Source organism: Camelina sativa, chromosome 11, assembly GCF_000633955.1.
Source record: "Camelina sativa cultivar DH55 chromosome 11, Cs, whole genome shotgun sequence".
NCBI classification, from domain to species: Eukaryota; Viridiplantae; Streptophyta; class Magnoliopsida; order Brassicales; family Brassicaceae; genus Camelina; species Camelina sativa.
The window spans coordinates 33,302,198-33,314,545 of record NC_025695.1 but is presented as its reverse complement, the minus strand read 5'-3'; the positions used below and the strand labels follow the sequence as shown (position 1 = coordinate 33,314,545).

The 12,348-nt window shown below is 39.0% G+C and overlaps 1 protein-coding gene and 1 pseudogene across 2 annotated transcripts; one reads left to right on the top strand and one right to left on the bottom strand.

The window, feature by feature from the left end:
- LOC104725006 (protein POLLENLESS 3-LIKE 1-like) lies at positions 7,277–8,656 on the top strand. Of its 2 annotated transcripts, none has more exons than XM_010443596.2 (3): positions 7,277–7,752; positions 7,847–8,059; positions 8,157–8,656. In XM_010443596.2, exons 1-3 carry the CDS (start codon positions 7,603–7,605, stop codon positions 8,298–8,300), a joined length of 507 nt encoding a protein of 168 aa, XP_010441898.1. In that variant the 5' UTR covers positions 7,277–7,602; the 3' UTR covers positions 8,301–8,656. The 2 variants fall into 2 exon arrangements, 1 of the variants encoding a protein (XP_010441898.1); XR_757821.2 differs by having other exon boundaries at positions 7,279–7,797; positions 7,860–8,059.
- On the bottom strand, positions 8,598–10,526 carry LOC104725007 (annotated as a pseudogene).

Here is a 12,348-nt window from a genome sequence, read left to right as displayed (position 1 = left end):
ACCTTTTTTCCTTTCTTCTTCTTCTCTTGTGCAGCTCCTGCTCCTTCACCAGAATCACCACCCTGAATGGTGGTCACTTGGTTATGGACTTTCCGCTTCTTTGCGGGAGGAGATTCAGACTCAACAACTGCTTTAGCTTTCTTTTTCTTTTTCTTCTTCTCAATCTCCTTCACATCCCAAAAACCTTTAACAAACTTATCCATATGTATGTCTTCGATCAGGCGAGTAATTGTTGGGTCGTCTTCTTTATTTGGCCACGTATGAAATAGATCGTAGCCATTTTCCTTCATAACCATTTTACATACACGCAGCTGTAACATAAGAGATTATGAAACCCATCAGTAAGTTTTAACTCAGCCATCACTAAACCATAACTCAGCCATCTAAGACCATAAATCAGCCATCAAAGAACCATAACTTCGCACTAACTAAACCATAACTCAGCCATCACTAAACCATAACTCAGCCATCTAAGACCATAAATCAGCCATCAAAGAACCATAACTCAGCTATAAAAGAACAATAACTCAGCCATAACTAAACCATAACTTAGCACTTACTATACTAAATAATAACTCAGTCATAACTAAACAATCACTCAACCACTGCTAAACCATATATAAGCCATCATTTAAACAATAATCAGCCAGTAACTATCAGTCTATCATAACACAATCAAAACCTTATCTCACCAAGCGCTTTGATCTCTTCAGAAATAACCGTTTCCATCGTTGAACGTGAATGGTTTCCACGCCATCGAAGCAACGGTATGGCATCATCTTCAGCTGATGCNTTCACTAGCCAACTGAAACAAATACACAAACTGTCGTAAACTGGCTAATGAAAGGTTACATAAAATATAAACTCATTATACACCATATCACTTACCTTTTTTCCTTTCTTCTTCTTCTCTTGTGCAGCTCCTGCTCCTTCACCAGAATCACCACCCTGAATGGTGGTCACTTGGTTATGGACTTTCCGCTTCTTTGCGGGAGGAGATTCAGACTCAACAACTGCTTTAGCTTTCTTTTTCTTTTTCTTCTTCTCAATCTCCTTCACATCCCAAAAACCTTTAACAAACTTATCCATATGTATGTCTTCGATCAGGCGAGTAATTGTTGGGTCGTCTTCTTTATTTGGCCACGTATGAAATAGATCGTAGCCATTTTCCTTCATAACCATTTTACATACACGCAGCTGTAACATAAGAGATTATGAAACCCATCAGTAAGTTTTAACTCAGCCATCACTAAACCATAACTCAGCCATCTAAGACCATAAATCAGCCATCAAAGAACCATAACTTCGCACTAACTAAACCATAACTCAGCCATCACTAAACCATAACTCAGCCATCTAAGACCATAAATCAGCCATCAAAGAACCATAACTCAGCTATAAAAGAACAATAACTCAGCCATAACTAAACCATAACTTAGCACTTACTATACTAAATAATAACTCAGTCATAACTAAACAATCACTCAACCACTGCTAAACCATATATAAGCCATCATTTAAACAATAATCAGCCAGTAACTATCAGTCTATCATAACACAATCAAAACCTTATCTCACCAAGCGCTTTGATCTCTTCAGAAATAACCGTTTCCATCGTTGAACGTGAATGGTTTCCACGCCATCGAAGCAACGGTATGGCATCATCTTCAGCTGATGCATTCCCAAAATGATCTCCAAAGCATTTGATGGACTCATACGCACAAGCCTGTAACACGGGTGTAAACCCACTAAGGGTGTACGATTTCCCCGTAGGCCTCAACAACTTTATGCCATCAACAAGGGCTTCAAATGCTGACCGACCCCACGGATAAGTCTTCATTGCTTCATCATCAAAAACTCTTTTGGCACTTTCATATGGAATTTTAGAGTTATGATGCAAACCATAAAGTCCAATGTGTTGAAGAAGCAACAGCCCCAACCATTTACGATGATCAAGGTTTATCCATCCCCGGCACACTTTTAATGCTTCCCTGAGTTCATTTAATGATGGACCTTCCCCACCAGGCACTTTCAAAAGTCTGAAGAACTCTTTGTGTTCCTCTTCAAGTTCAAACCGTTCTGTCGGCATTGGGTCTATGTTTAACCCCGTCACATGAGCAAATTCATTTAACCCAAACCTGATAGGTTGACCACCGACCACAAACCAAACCTCCTTCTTATGTACCCTTAACTGGTTATATAGTAGGAAATGTACGATCTTACCAGACCAGACGAATTGGCTATCAACTAGCTTAGAGATTATTCCAATAGGTACAACCTTCATTTTTCCCCACGCATCTTTTCCTATTGATTCCCTAATCGTAGGAAATTCTCCCATCCTGAAATTGGTATTAATATCTCTAAACTCTAGATTAGAGTTTCCTTCAGCGTATAGTTTTGGGGGGTAATCCCTTGCTTGTTCTTCAGAAATAATCACCATCGACATCTGATAAATAATATAATTCAAGTAAATCATAAAATAAATCAGCCATAACATAAAACAAACTCATACACAAGCATAACATAACTCAGCCACAAATACATAACTCAGATCTAAAGCACAAAATAACTCAGTCACCAATACAAAACTCAGATCTAAAGCACAAAATAACTCAGCCACATCAACAAACAAATCAGCCATCGAATCGAATAGTTCTAACAAATCAGCTGTAAACCATGAAAGTAAATCAACCATCGAATCGAATAGATCTAACCCCTGTTTTAAATATTGCTAGGCGTTAGTTGGGCGGTCGAGGTCCGCCTAGCGATTAATCAATTAATCGGAGATTACGCGGGGATTAATCGGGGACTTGTTTTAGAGTGTTTTTATGATATATTTATTATTATACATTTAAGTTCATAAAACGCAATCGGCGCAATGGTTAATGTTGCATTGACTTGAGTCAAATGACTCAGGTTCGAGTCCCAGTAACCTTTACGATTTTTTCCGTTTTTCATCAGTTTTTGATCTATTTGCAGTATATTTATACCCAAAATATATAGATCTAGTGAAAAATAATTGATTTCCGACATAACTTAACCAAAAAGAAGAGTTTTTTTCAAAATATCCGATTTCTTAACCGATTGTATGAAATCGCGGCGGCTGTGTGCCGCCATGCGCTTTTCTGGCGTTTAATCGGCCGCCTAGACCGATTTTTAAAACAGGGGATCTAACAAACCAGTCATCATTAACGACAGCGACAATCAGCCGTAAATCATCGATAAAAACCCACATTCAGCCGNCAACTCTTTTAGCACTTTCATATGGAATTTTAGAGTTATGATGCAAACCATAAAGTCCAATGTGTTGAANGTAATTGTTGGGTCGTCTTCTTTATTTGGCCACGTATGAAATAGATCGTAGCCATTTTCCTTCATAACCATTNGTCAAAACTAAACACTCGACACATACCGGAACGTTTAAACGAAGACGGACACGACGAAGAGAGAGAGAGTGACGACGAAGAAAGAGAGTGCGACGACGAAGAGAGAGAGTGCGACGACGAAGAGAGAGAGAGCGAGCAGAGACGGCGAGAGATGACGGCGACAGAGTGGAAAATGACAGGTATCACCGGCGACGAGAGACGACGAAAAAGAGTTTTTTTTTTTTGGNCGCACTAACTAAACCATAACTCAGCCATCACTAAACCATAACTCAGCCATCTAAGACCATAAATCAGCCATCAAAGAACCATAACTCAGCTATAAAAGAACAATAACTCAGCCATAACTAAACCATAACTTAGCACTTACTATACTAAATAATAACTCAGTCATAACTAAACAATCACTCAACCACTGCTAAACCATATATAAGCCATCATTTAAACAATAATCAGCCAGTAACTATCAGTCTATCATAACACAATCAAAACCTTATCTCACCAAGCGCTTTGATCTCTTCAGAAATAACCGTTTCCATCGTTGAACGTGAATGGTTTCCACGCCATCGAAGCAACGGTATGGCATCATCTTCAGCTGATGCATTCCCAAAATGATCTCCAAAGCATTTGATGGACTCATACGCACAAGCCTGTAACACGGGTGTAAACCCACTAAGGGTGTACGATTTCCCCGTAGGCCTCAACAACTTTATGCCATCAACAAGGGCTTCAAATGCTGACCGACCCCACGGATAAGTCTTCATTGCTTCATCATCAACAACTCTTTTAGCACTTTCATATGGAATTTTAGAGTTATGATGCAAACCATAAAGTCCAATGTGTTGAAGAAGCAACAGCCCCAACCATTTACGATGATCAAGGTTTATCCATCCCCGGCACACTTTTAATGCTTCCCTGAGTTCATTTAATGATGGACCTTCCCCACCAGGCACTTTCAAAAGTCTGAAGAACTCTTTGTGTTCCTCTTCAAGTTCAAACCGTTCTGTCGGCATTGGGTCTATGTTTAACCCCGTCACATGAGCAAATTCATTTAACCCAAACCTGATAGGTTGACCACCGACCACAAACCAAACCTCCTTCTTATGTACCCTTAACTGGTTATATAGTAGGAAATGTACGATCTTACCAGACCAGACGAATTGGCTATCAACTAGCTTAGAGATTATTCCAATAGGTACAACCTTCATTTTTCCCCACGCATCTTTTCCTATTGATTCCCTAATCGTAGGAAATTCTCCCATCCTGAAATTGGTATTAATATCTCTAAACTCTAGATTAGAGTTTCCTTCAGCGTATAGTTTTGGGGGGTAATCCCTTGCTTGTTCTTCAGAAATAATCACCATCGACATCTGATAAATAATATAATTCAAGTAAATCATAAAATAAATCAGCCATAACATAAAACAAACTCATACACAAGCATAACATAACTCAGCCACAAATACATAACTCAGATCTAAAGCACAAAATAACTCAGTCACCAATACAAAACTCAGATCTAAAGCACAAAATAACTCAGCCACATCAACAAACAAATCAGCCATCGAATCGAATAGTTCTAACAAATCAGCTGTAAACCATGAAAGTAAATCAACCATCGAATCGAATAGATCTAACCCCTGTTTTAAATATTGCTAGGCGTTAGTTGGGCGGTCGAGGTCCGCCTAGCGATTAATCAATTAATCGGAGATTACGCGGGGATTAATCGGGGACTTGTTTTAGAGTGTTTTTATGATATATTTATTATTATACATTTAAGTTCATAAAACGCAATCGGCGCAATGGTTAATGTTGCATTGACTTGAGTCAAATGACTCAGGTTCGAGTCCCAGTAACCTTTACGATTTTTTCCGTTTTTCATCAGTTTTTGATCTATTTGCAGTATATTTATACCCAAAATATATAGATCTAGTGAAAAATAATTGATTTCCGACATAACTTAACCAAAAAGAAGAGTTTTTTTCAAAATATCCGATTTCTTAACCGATTGTATGAAATCGCGGCGGCTGTGTGCCGCCATGCGCTTTTCTGGCGTTTAATCGGCCGCCTAGACCGATTTTTAAAACAGGGGATCTAACAAACCAGTCATCATTAACGACAGCGACAATCAGCCGTAAATCATCGATAAAAACCCACATTCAGCCGGAAAAGTCAAAACTAAACACTCGACACATACCGGAACGTTTAAACGAAGACGGACACGACGAAGAGAGAGAGAGTGACGACGAAGAAAGAGAGTGCGACGACGAAGAGAGAGAGTGCGACGACGAAGAGAGAGAGAGCGAGCAGAGACGGCGAGAGATGACGGCGACAGAGTGGAAAATGACAGGTATCACCGGCGACGAGAGACGACGAAAAAGAGTTTTTTTTTTTTGGTAGTATTGGCGGTTTGTGAACAGTGAAAGCTGTTCACTTTCCCTCTCTTTGATATAAACAAGAAAAAATAAATGTTGATCTGAAAAAAAAACTGCTTAATGATATGTTAAATCATATCTTATGTGTATTTTAATTTGATGATGTGTATTTTTTTTTTTTTTGACCAAAATCGAAAAACTAAACCCAAGGGATAAATTATAATTACACTAAAGACACTAAACATTTGAGTAATATTTAGAAGATTTATAGATATGAGTAGAAGATTTATAAATATGAGTAATAAACCTAACTTTGGGATAACGTTTGAGTAATTCTTTTGTATATATATATATATATATATATAGTCAATGAAAAGTGAAAATTTTGTGAACATTTTTAAATTTACCTCATTAACAACACGACTCAAAATATACCGTATCATCAAATCATGCTTGATCTACGGGTTTCTGCAGCTACGTCAAACGAACGTCGTTAGTAGAGGAAGCTCCTCCAATATTAGTCTCTGCTCCTACTTGGGTGTTCTCCACAGGTGGCTGAACCTGTTTCTCCTCAGGGAGAAGATCTTCCACATAATCATTCTCAAATGCATCAGCCGGAACTTCGTAAATCCTTAACTTGAGGCTTCGATGGATCCTTCACTAAAACGTACTTTCCTTCACTTAACTCCATATACAGATCAACGATTGACTTCACAATTTCCCCACATGTTGTTAGTGTTAAGATTGATCTGCCCAGCGAAATCCTTAGGCTTATAGTCGGACCTACCCCAAAACCGATAATATAACATGGTTAAAATTATGATCACGATCGAGGATGATAGACCCTCGAAACAAACCAAACCCAATCTTCATCATATCCGCAGTAGCCAAGAGAGCTTGCATGCGCGGTTCATTTCGCTAACTTATTACCATTGTTCTTCTTCAACTCATTAGCTAAACCGCTCTCCAATCAACACCAGAGTATTTAGGATCCAATTTAGGACGCGGCGGTGGTTTACCGTCGACTAATCGGAAAGCTTCGTCTTCATCGGCGTTTCCACCGGAGTTAGTCAGACCAAACGAACCCTTCCTCTACTTTGAATCTCATACAATATAAACGGCGTCGGTTTAAGCTAATCAGTTGGTAAAATACTAAAATCATGGTATGGTTTGACTTCACTTCACACCGGATTGATTTACTCAATCGAAATTTGGTTTATATTGAACCGTAGATTTCATAAGGAATTTTCGTACCGGTTTACAACCGGGTTCTTAGTGTACTAACGTTTTGAAAACAGAATAGACCCGTTAAAGATTCAAAATGTTATAAGATGTGTAGTGATGTTAAACAGGCCATCAAGCCCGCGGGACTTAACGGGCTCAATATATTATTTTTCTACCCGAACCTGTTTTAAAAACAAAAAAAAATAGATGGGTATACCGTTTAAGCCCGTTTATAAACGGGTCTTAATTATTTTTAAATGGGTAGCCCGATTTTTTTTTTTTTTTTCTGAATTATCGATCTAAAACGATGACATTTTTTGATTTTTTTTGTTTCTGTCTCTGAATCCTCTCTCCGCCGTCACGAGTCACGGGACTCACGGCGACTCAATTGTTTGCACGTTGATCCCGGCGAATCCTCTCCACCGGCGAGATCAGAAGAAGAGAGTCGAGTCTTTCTCTAATCCCACTTTCAGAGGTCTCTCTCCCTAATCCCTCAATTCAATTTGAGAATGGTTAAGGAACCCTTGAGAGGAATCCTCTTTGATTTTCTCGAGAAAACTAAAGTAAAGTGCCTGAGAAAATCTTGATTTTTCCCGAGAAAATCAAAGAGGATTCACGCTATGCCACGTCGCGAGAGCCGTCGTGGTTCGGGAGGAGGTTTCTCGACTCCACCACCGTCACGGAACACGGCGAGAAGAGTTTACGTTGCGATGCCAATGTCAGAGAGAAAAAGAACGTCTTCGATCAAGAATCAAGAATCGTTCCACAAGGTTCCTTCTGGTGATTCTCCTTACGTGAGAGCCAAACATGCTCAGGTAATCTAAGCAATTTGATAAAAATTTAGGGTTTTTTTGTTATTAACAGTTGGTTTCCAAAGACCTGAATCGAGCAATCTCGTTGTATTGGGCTGGGATTAATGCTGGAGATCGAGTTGATAGTGCATTGAAGGACATGGCTCTAGTTATGAACCAGTTGGATCGAACCAATGAAGGAATCGAAGCTGTCAAGTCTTATCGATATCTCTGCCCTTTTGAATCCCAAGATTCCATTGATAACTTGTTACTTGATCTCTACAAGGTATAACAACTTTCTCAGTCTGATGACTAATTGTGAAGCTACTTCTATATATATGCTCATGTATGTTAACTATGATTTGGTTTGGTGGGTTTTGCAGAAGTCAGGGAGGATTCAAGAGGAAGCTGAGTTGCTTGAACGCAAACTGAAAACACTTGAGCACTATGGTGGTAGGATCATAGCTGCGAAAAGAAACTACAGGAAGCAGAACAACAAGACTATCGAGCAAGAGAAAGCGCGGTAAGAACTGAAGTGTTTAATCAAAGCAAGAGACAAGCAAAGCAAGGAAGTTGTGTGCAGATTTAATCAAAGAAAGGGAAGATAACGAAAAAGCATGTCAGAGAACTGCTTCAGAATCTTCTCCATTAGGTCAACGAAGTGTTTATAAGCTTGACAATTACTACACTAAATGATGTATAGCTTGAACAACTGAAGAAATGATTTTTTTTTTATCACTATTACCGAGTTACTTTGAAACTGGAGTGTATGTTTCGAGTAGGGAAATGAAAGCTCTGAGGCCTGAGCAAAATGCGACACAAACTTGAAAGAACAAAAGCAATATTTTTCCACTGACAAAAACAATAAGCAATACACGCAAAAGTTAAACAAATCCAGAACGAGAATGGGTTTCAATAACAGAACGAACACACATGAACGAAATAAAGAGATATTACGGAAAAAAAATTCAGGATTGAGGGAAAGAGAAGAAAGGGAATGCTGCTTGCTTACACAGCTTACGAATCCAAGGGAGCCATTAGACAAACATCTTAAGTCTCGTACTCCTCTTCTTCCTCCTCGTACTCCTCTTCTCCGGCTGTAGCATCTTGGTACTGCTGGTACTCTGCGACAAGATCATTCATGTTGCTCTCTGCTTCAGTGAACTCCATCTCGTCCATGCCTTCTCCTGTGTACCAATGAAGGAAAGCCTTTCTCCTGAACATAGCTGTGAACTGCTCACTCACACGCCTGAACATCTCCTGGATTGAAGTTGAGTTACCAATGAAAGTGGACGCCATTTTCAAACCCTTTGGTGCAATATCACAGACACTGGACTTGACGTTGTTTGGGATCCATTCCACAAAGTATGATGAGTTCTTGTTCTGAATGTTCATCATCTGCTCATCAACCTCTTTGGTGCTCAGCTTTCCACGGAACACAGCGGATGCAGTCAAGTAACGTCCGTGACGAGGGTCAGCAGCGCACATCATGTTCTTAGCATCCCACATCTGCTGGGTCAGTTCAGGGACACTCAAGGCACTGTATTGCTGTGATCCTCTCGATGTCAATGGAGCGAAACCAACCATGAAGAAGTGAAGCCTTGGGAAAGGGATGAGGTTCACAGCAAGCTTCCTAAGGTCAGAGTTTAGCTGACCAGGGAAACGAAGACAGCAAGTAACACCACTCATTGTAGCAGAGATGAGGTGGTTAAGATCACCAACTAATGGAAACACACAAAAGAAACAAAACAAGTCAGGACTCAAATCAAATCACATCTCATGAATAAACCAGTTACAAGAGATTGTATAATATAATATACTCACAGGTAGGGTTAGCAAGCTTCAAGGTACGGAAACAGATATCGTAAAGAGCCTCATTGTCCAAAACCATACACTCGTCAGCGTTCTCAACAAGCTGATGCACAGAGAGAGTAGCATTGTATGGCTCAACAACAGTGTCAGAGACCTTAGGAGAAGGAAACACAGAAAAGGTCATCATCATACGATCTGGATACTCTTCTCTAATCTTAGAAATCAAAAGAGTTCCCATTCCAGATCCGGTTCCTCCACCCAACGAATGACACACTTGGAAACCTAAATCATCCAAGAATCAAAAAAAATCACATATCACAGAAACGTACATAGCACAAATCATCACATACACATCAATCAACAAAGACCTAAATCGATTTCGTTTGTTTTCGTTTCCTACGCAGATTCAAAAAAAAAAAAAACAGATCGAGATTCAAAAGAAATGGTTCGCACCTTGAAGGCAATCGCTGTTCTCAGCCTCCTTCCTAACAACATCGAGAACGGAATCAATCAACTCAGCACCTTCGGTATAGTGACCTTTGGCCCAGTTGTTACCAGCACCGGACTGGCCAAAGACGAAGTTATCAGGACGAAAATCTGACCAAAGGGACCAGATCTGAGGGAATCCATGGTACCAGGCTCCAGATCCATAAGAACAGCGCGGGGAACGTATTTCCCACCGCTAGCTTCGTTGAAATACACATCGATACGTTCAAGCTGTAACGGAGAATCGCCTACGTATTGACCGGTGTGATCAATGCCGTGTTCGTCGCAGATCACTTCCCAGAACTTTGCTCCGATCTGGTTTCCACATTGACCGCCTTGGATGTGAAGGATCTCTCTCATTTTTGTTTTTTTTTTCTTCTTCTCTCTCGATGTTGTCAAAGGAAAAAAAAAAGAGAGAGAGAGAAGATGGGCGACTCCTTTTTTTTTTCTTTTTCCTTTTTTTGCTTTTTTTTTTTTTTTTTGTTGTCCTTTGGAATAGGTTTAAAAAGGGATTGTGGAATGGGTAATAATCAGCTATATATAGTTTACGTCTTCTTCAATAAGCTTTTCTAAATTAATTATTTGCAGTTTAGTCCTTTTAGTTTTTATTTGGTACCCTTATTGTTTCGTTTTTTGGTACACTCTGCGCTGTATGACAGCGGAGGATTTCAAAATATATCTGTACTGCCCCACTTGTCTATAAGATATTTTTGGTATTTAAGTAAATCTTTTAAAAAAACAAGAATATTATATTAATTACATTTGTGAATAGTACAAAAGATAATTAATTTTTTTCGCCGTTTCAAAATTATAACATAATGACAAATTACATTATTTTGAAAATTCAATTTATTGAAGAGAGAGAGGTAGATTAGTTCTTCTTCTACTAAAAGACAGCAAAATTTTAGTGGTTTTTTTTGTTCAAAAGGAAAGTTTTGACTATCCAAGGGAGATCATAAAGTTGGGCCCTCTTTATAATCCAAAAAGGCCCATCATTTTTGGTATAGCAAAAACAAATGTTAGTGTCTCTCAATGCGCGGGTTGTTTTGTATGGCTAAATTTTTTGACGGTTTTCTATTTATTATTATTTTTTTTTTTTTGGGCAAATCAAAATATATTGATATCAAAAAAAATTTAGATGATACAAAAACATCTCAAAACAAACGTGTATGCAAATACAGAAAATTATTACAATTTCGATGAAGGAATGGAGAGTAACCAAACTATCTTTAGACTTATAGGTTGATATAAATGTTCTGTTATGTCCCTCTTTCACATATTTTTTATTGGCTATCAGCTTGGTGCTAAAACTCTAAAATGCCTTTGGCATTACTTTGAAAGGTAAATGTAGATTCAAAGTTGTATGAGATGTATCTGGATCTTGTATCTTCCTTGAAATCACTATATTTGATGTTTCCGACAAGATTCCATTGTGTTTCTTTGGGTAATTCTTTTTGGTCTTCTTATCCATGTATATCTCTCACATGTCTTTTCACTTTCTCTTCCGAACAGAGCCTCCACATCTCTAGAAGTTGTTGGAACCTTCGAGAGAGCACCACCATCTCCTAGACTCCTCGGGAAGAGAACGTCACTACCATGAGCGGGAATCGTTGGATTCTTCGGGAATTGATGGCCTCCATCGGAGATCCTCGCCGAGAAGAGTGTAACATATCTATTATTGAAGCGATTAAGCCGCATTTGATTACCATCATCTTCAAAACCAATATCGGATACTCCTGGATCCCAAATCTGGGTTTGATTTCCTTTACACGATTTGGATGGATTGTTGTGTGAAGGAATGAGGCATCGATGGTAGAAACGAACAGTTTCAAACTTGAAACTACGGAAACCACCTGGCTCGATCCATGATGGAGAGACGCCAACAACACTCCGATTCTCTTGTCGGATCATAGTCGGAAAGGAAAACTCTCGGAGAGAGAGAAAAGAGATGAAACACAGAATCACAATCTTCAACCAAATAGCCATTAACTCTATTTGCCGATGTTATTTGAAACCAGAACTATACAAAACAATAGTTCAGAGAAAATAAACAACAGGAAAGAGGGTCGATCAACGCCAGAGAAGCCGGCACCGGCCGGAAACGATGAGGACGAAGAGGTTTNCAAGAATAAAAAAAAAAAACCACATATCACAAAAAATGTACATAACACAAACCATCTCAATCAACAAAGACCTAAATCGATTTCGATTGTTCTCGTTTCCTACGCGGCTACGACGCAATAATCAGATTCAAAAAAAAAAAAAAAAAAAAAAAAA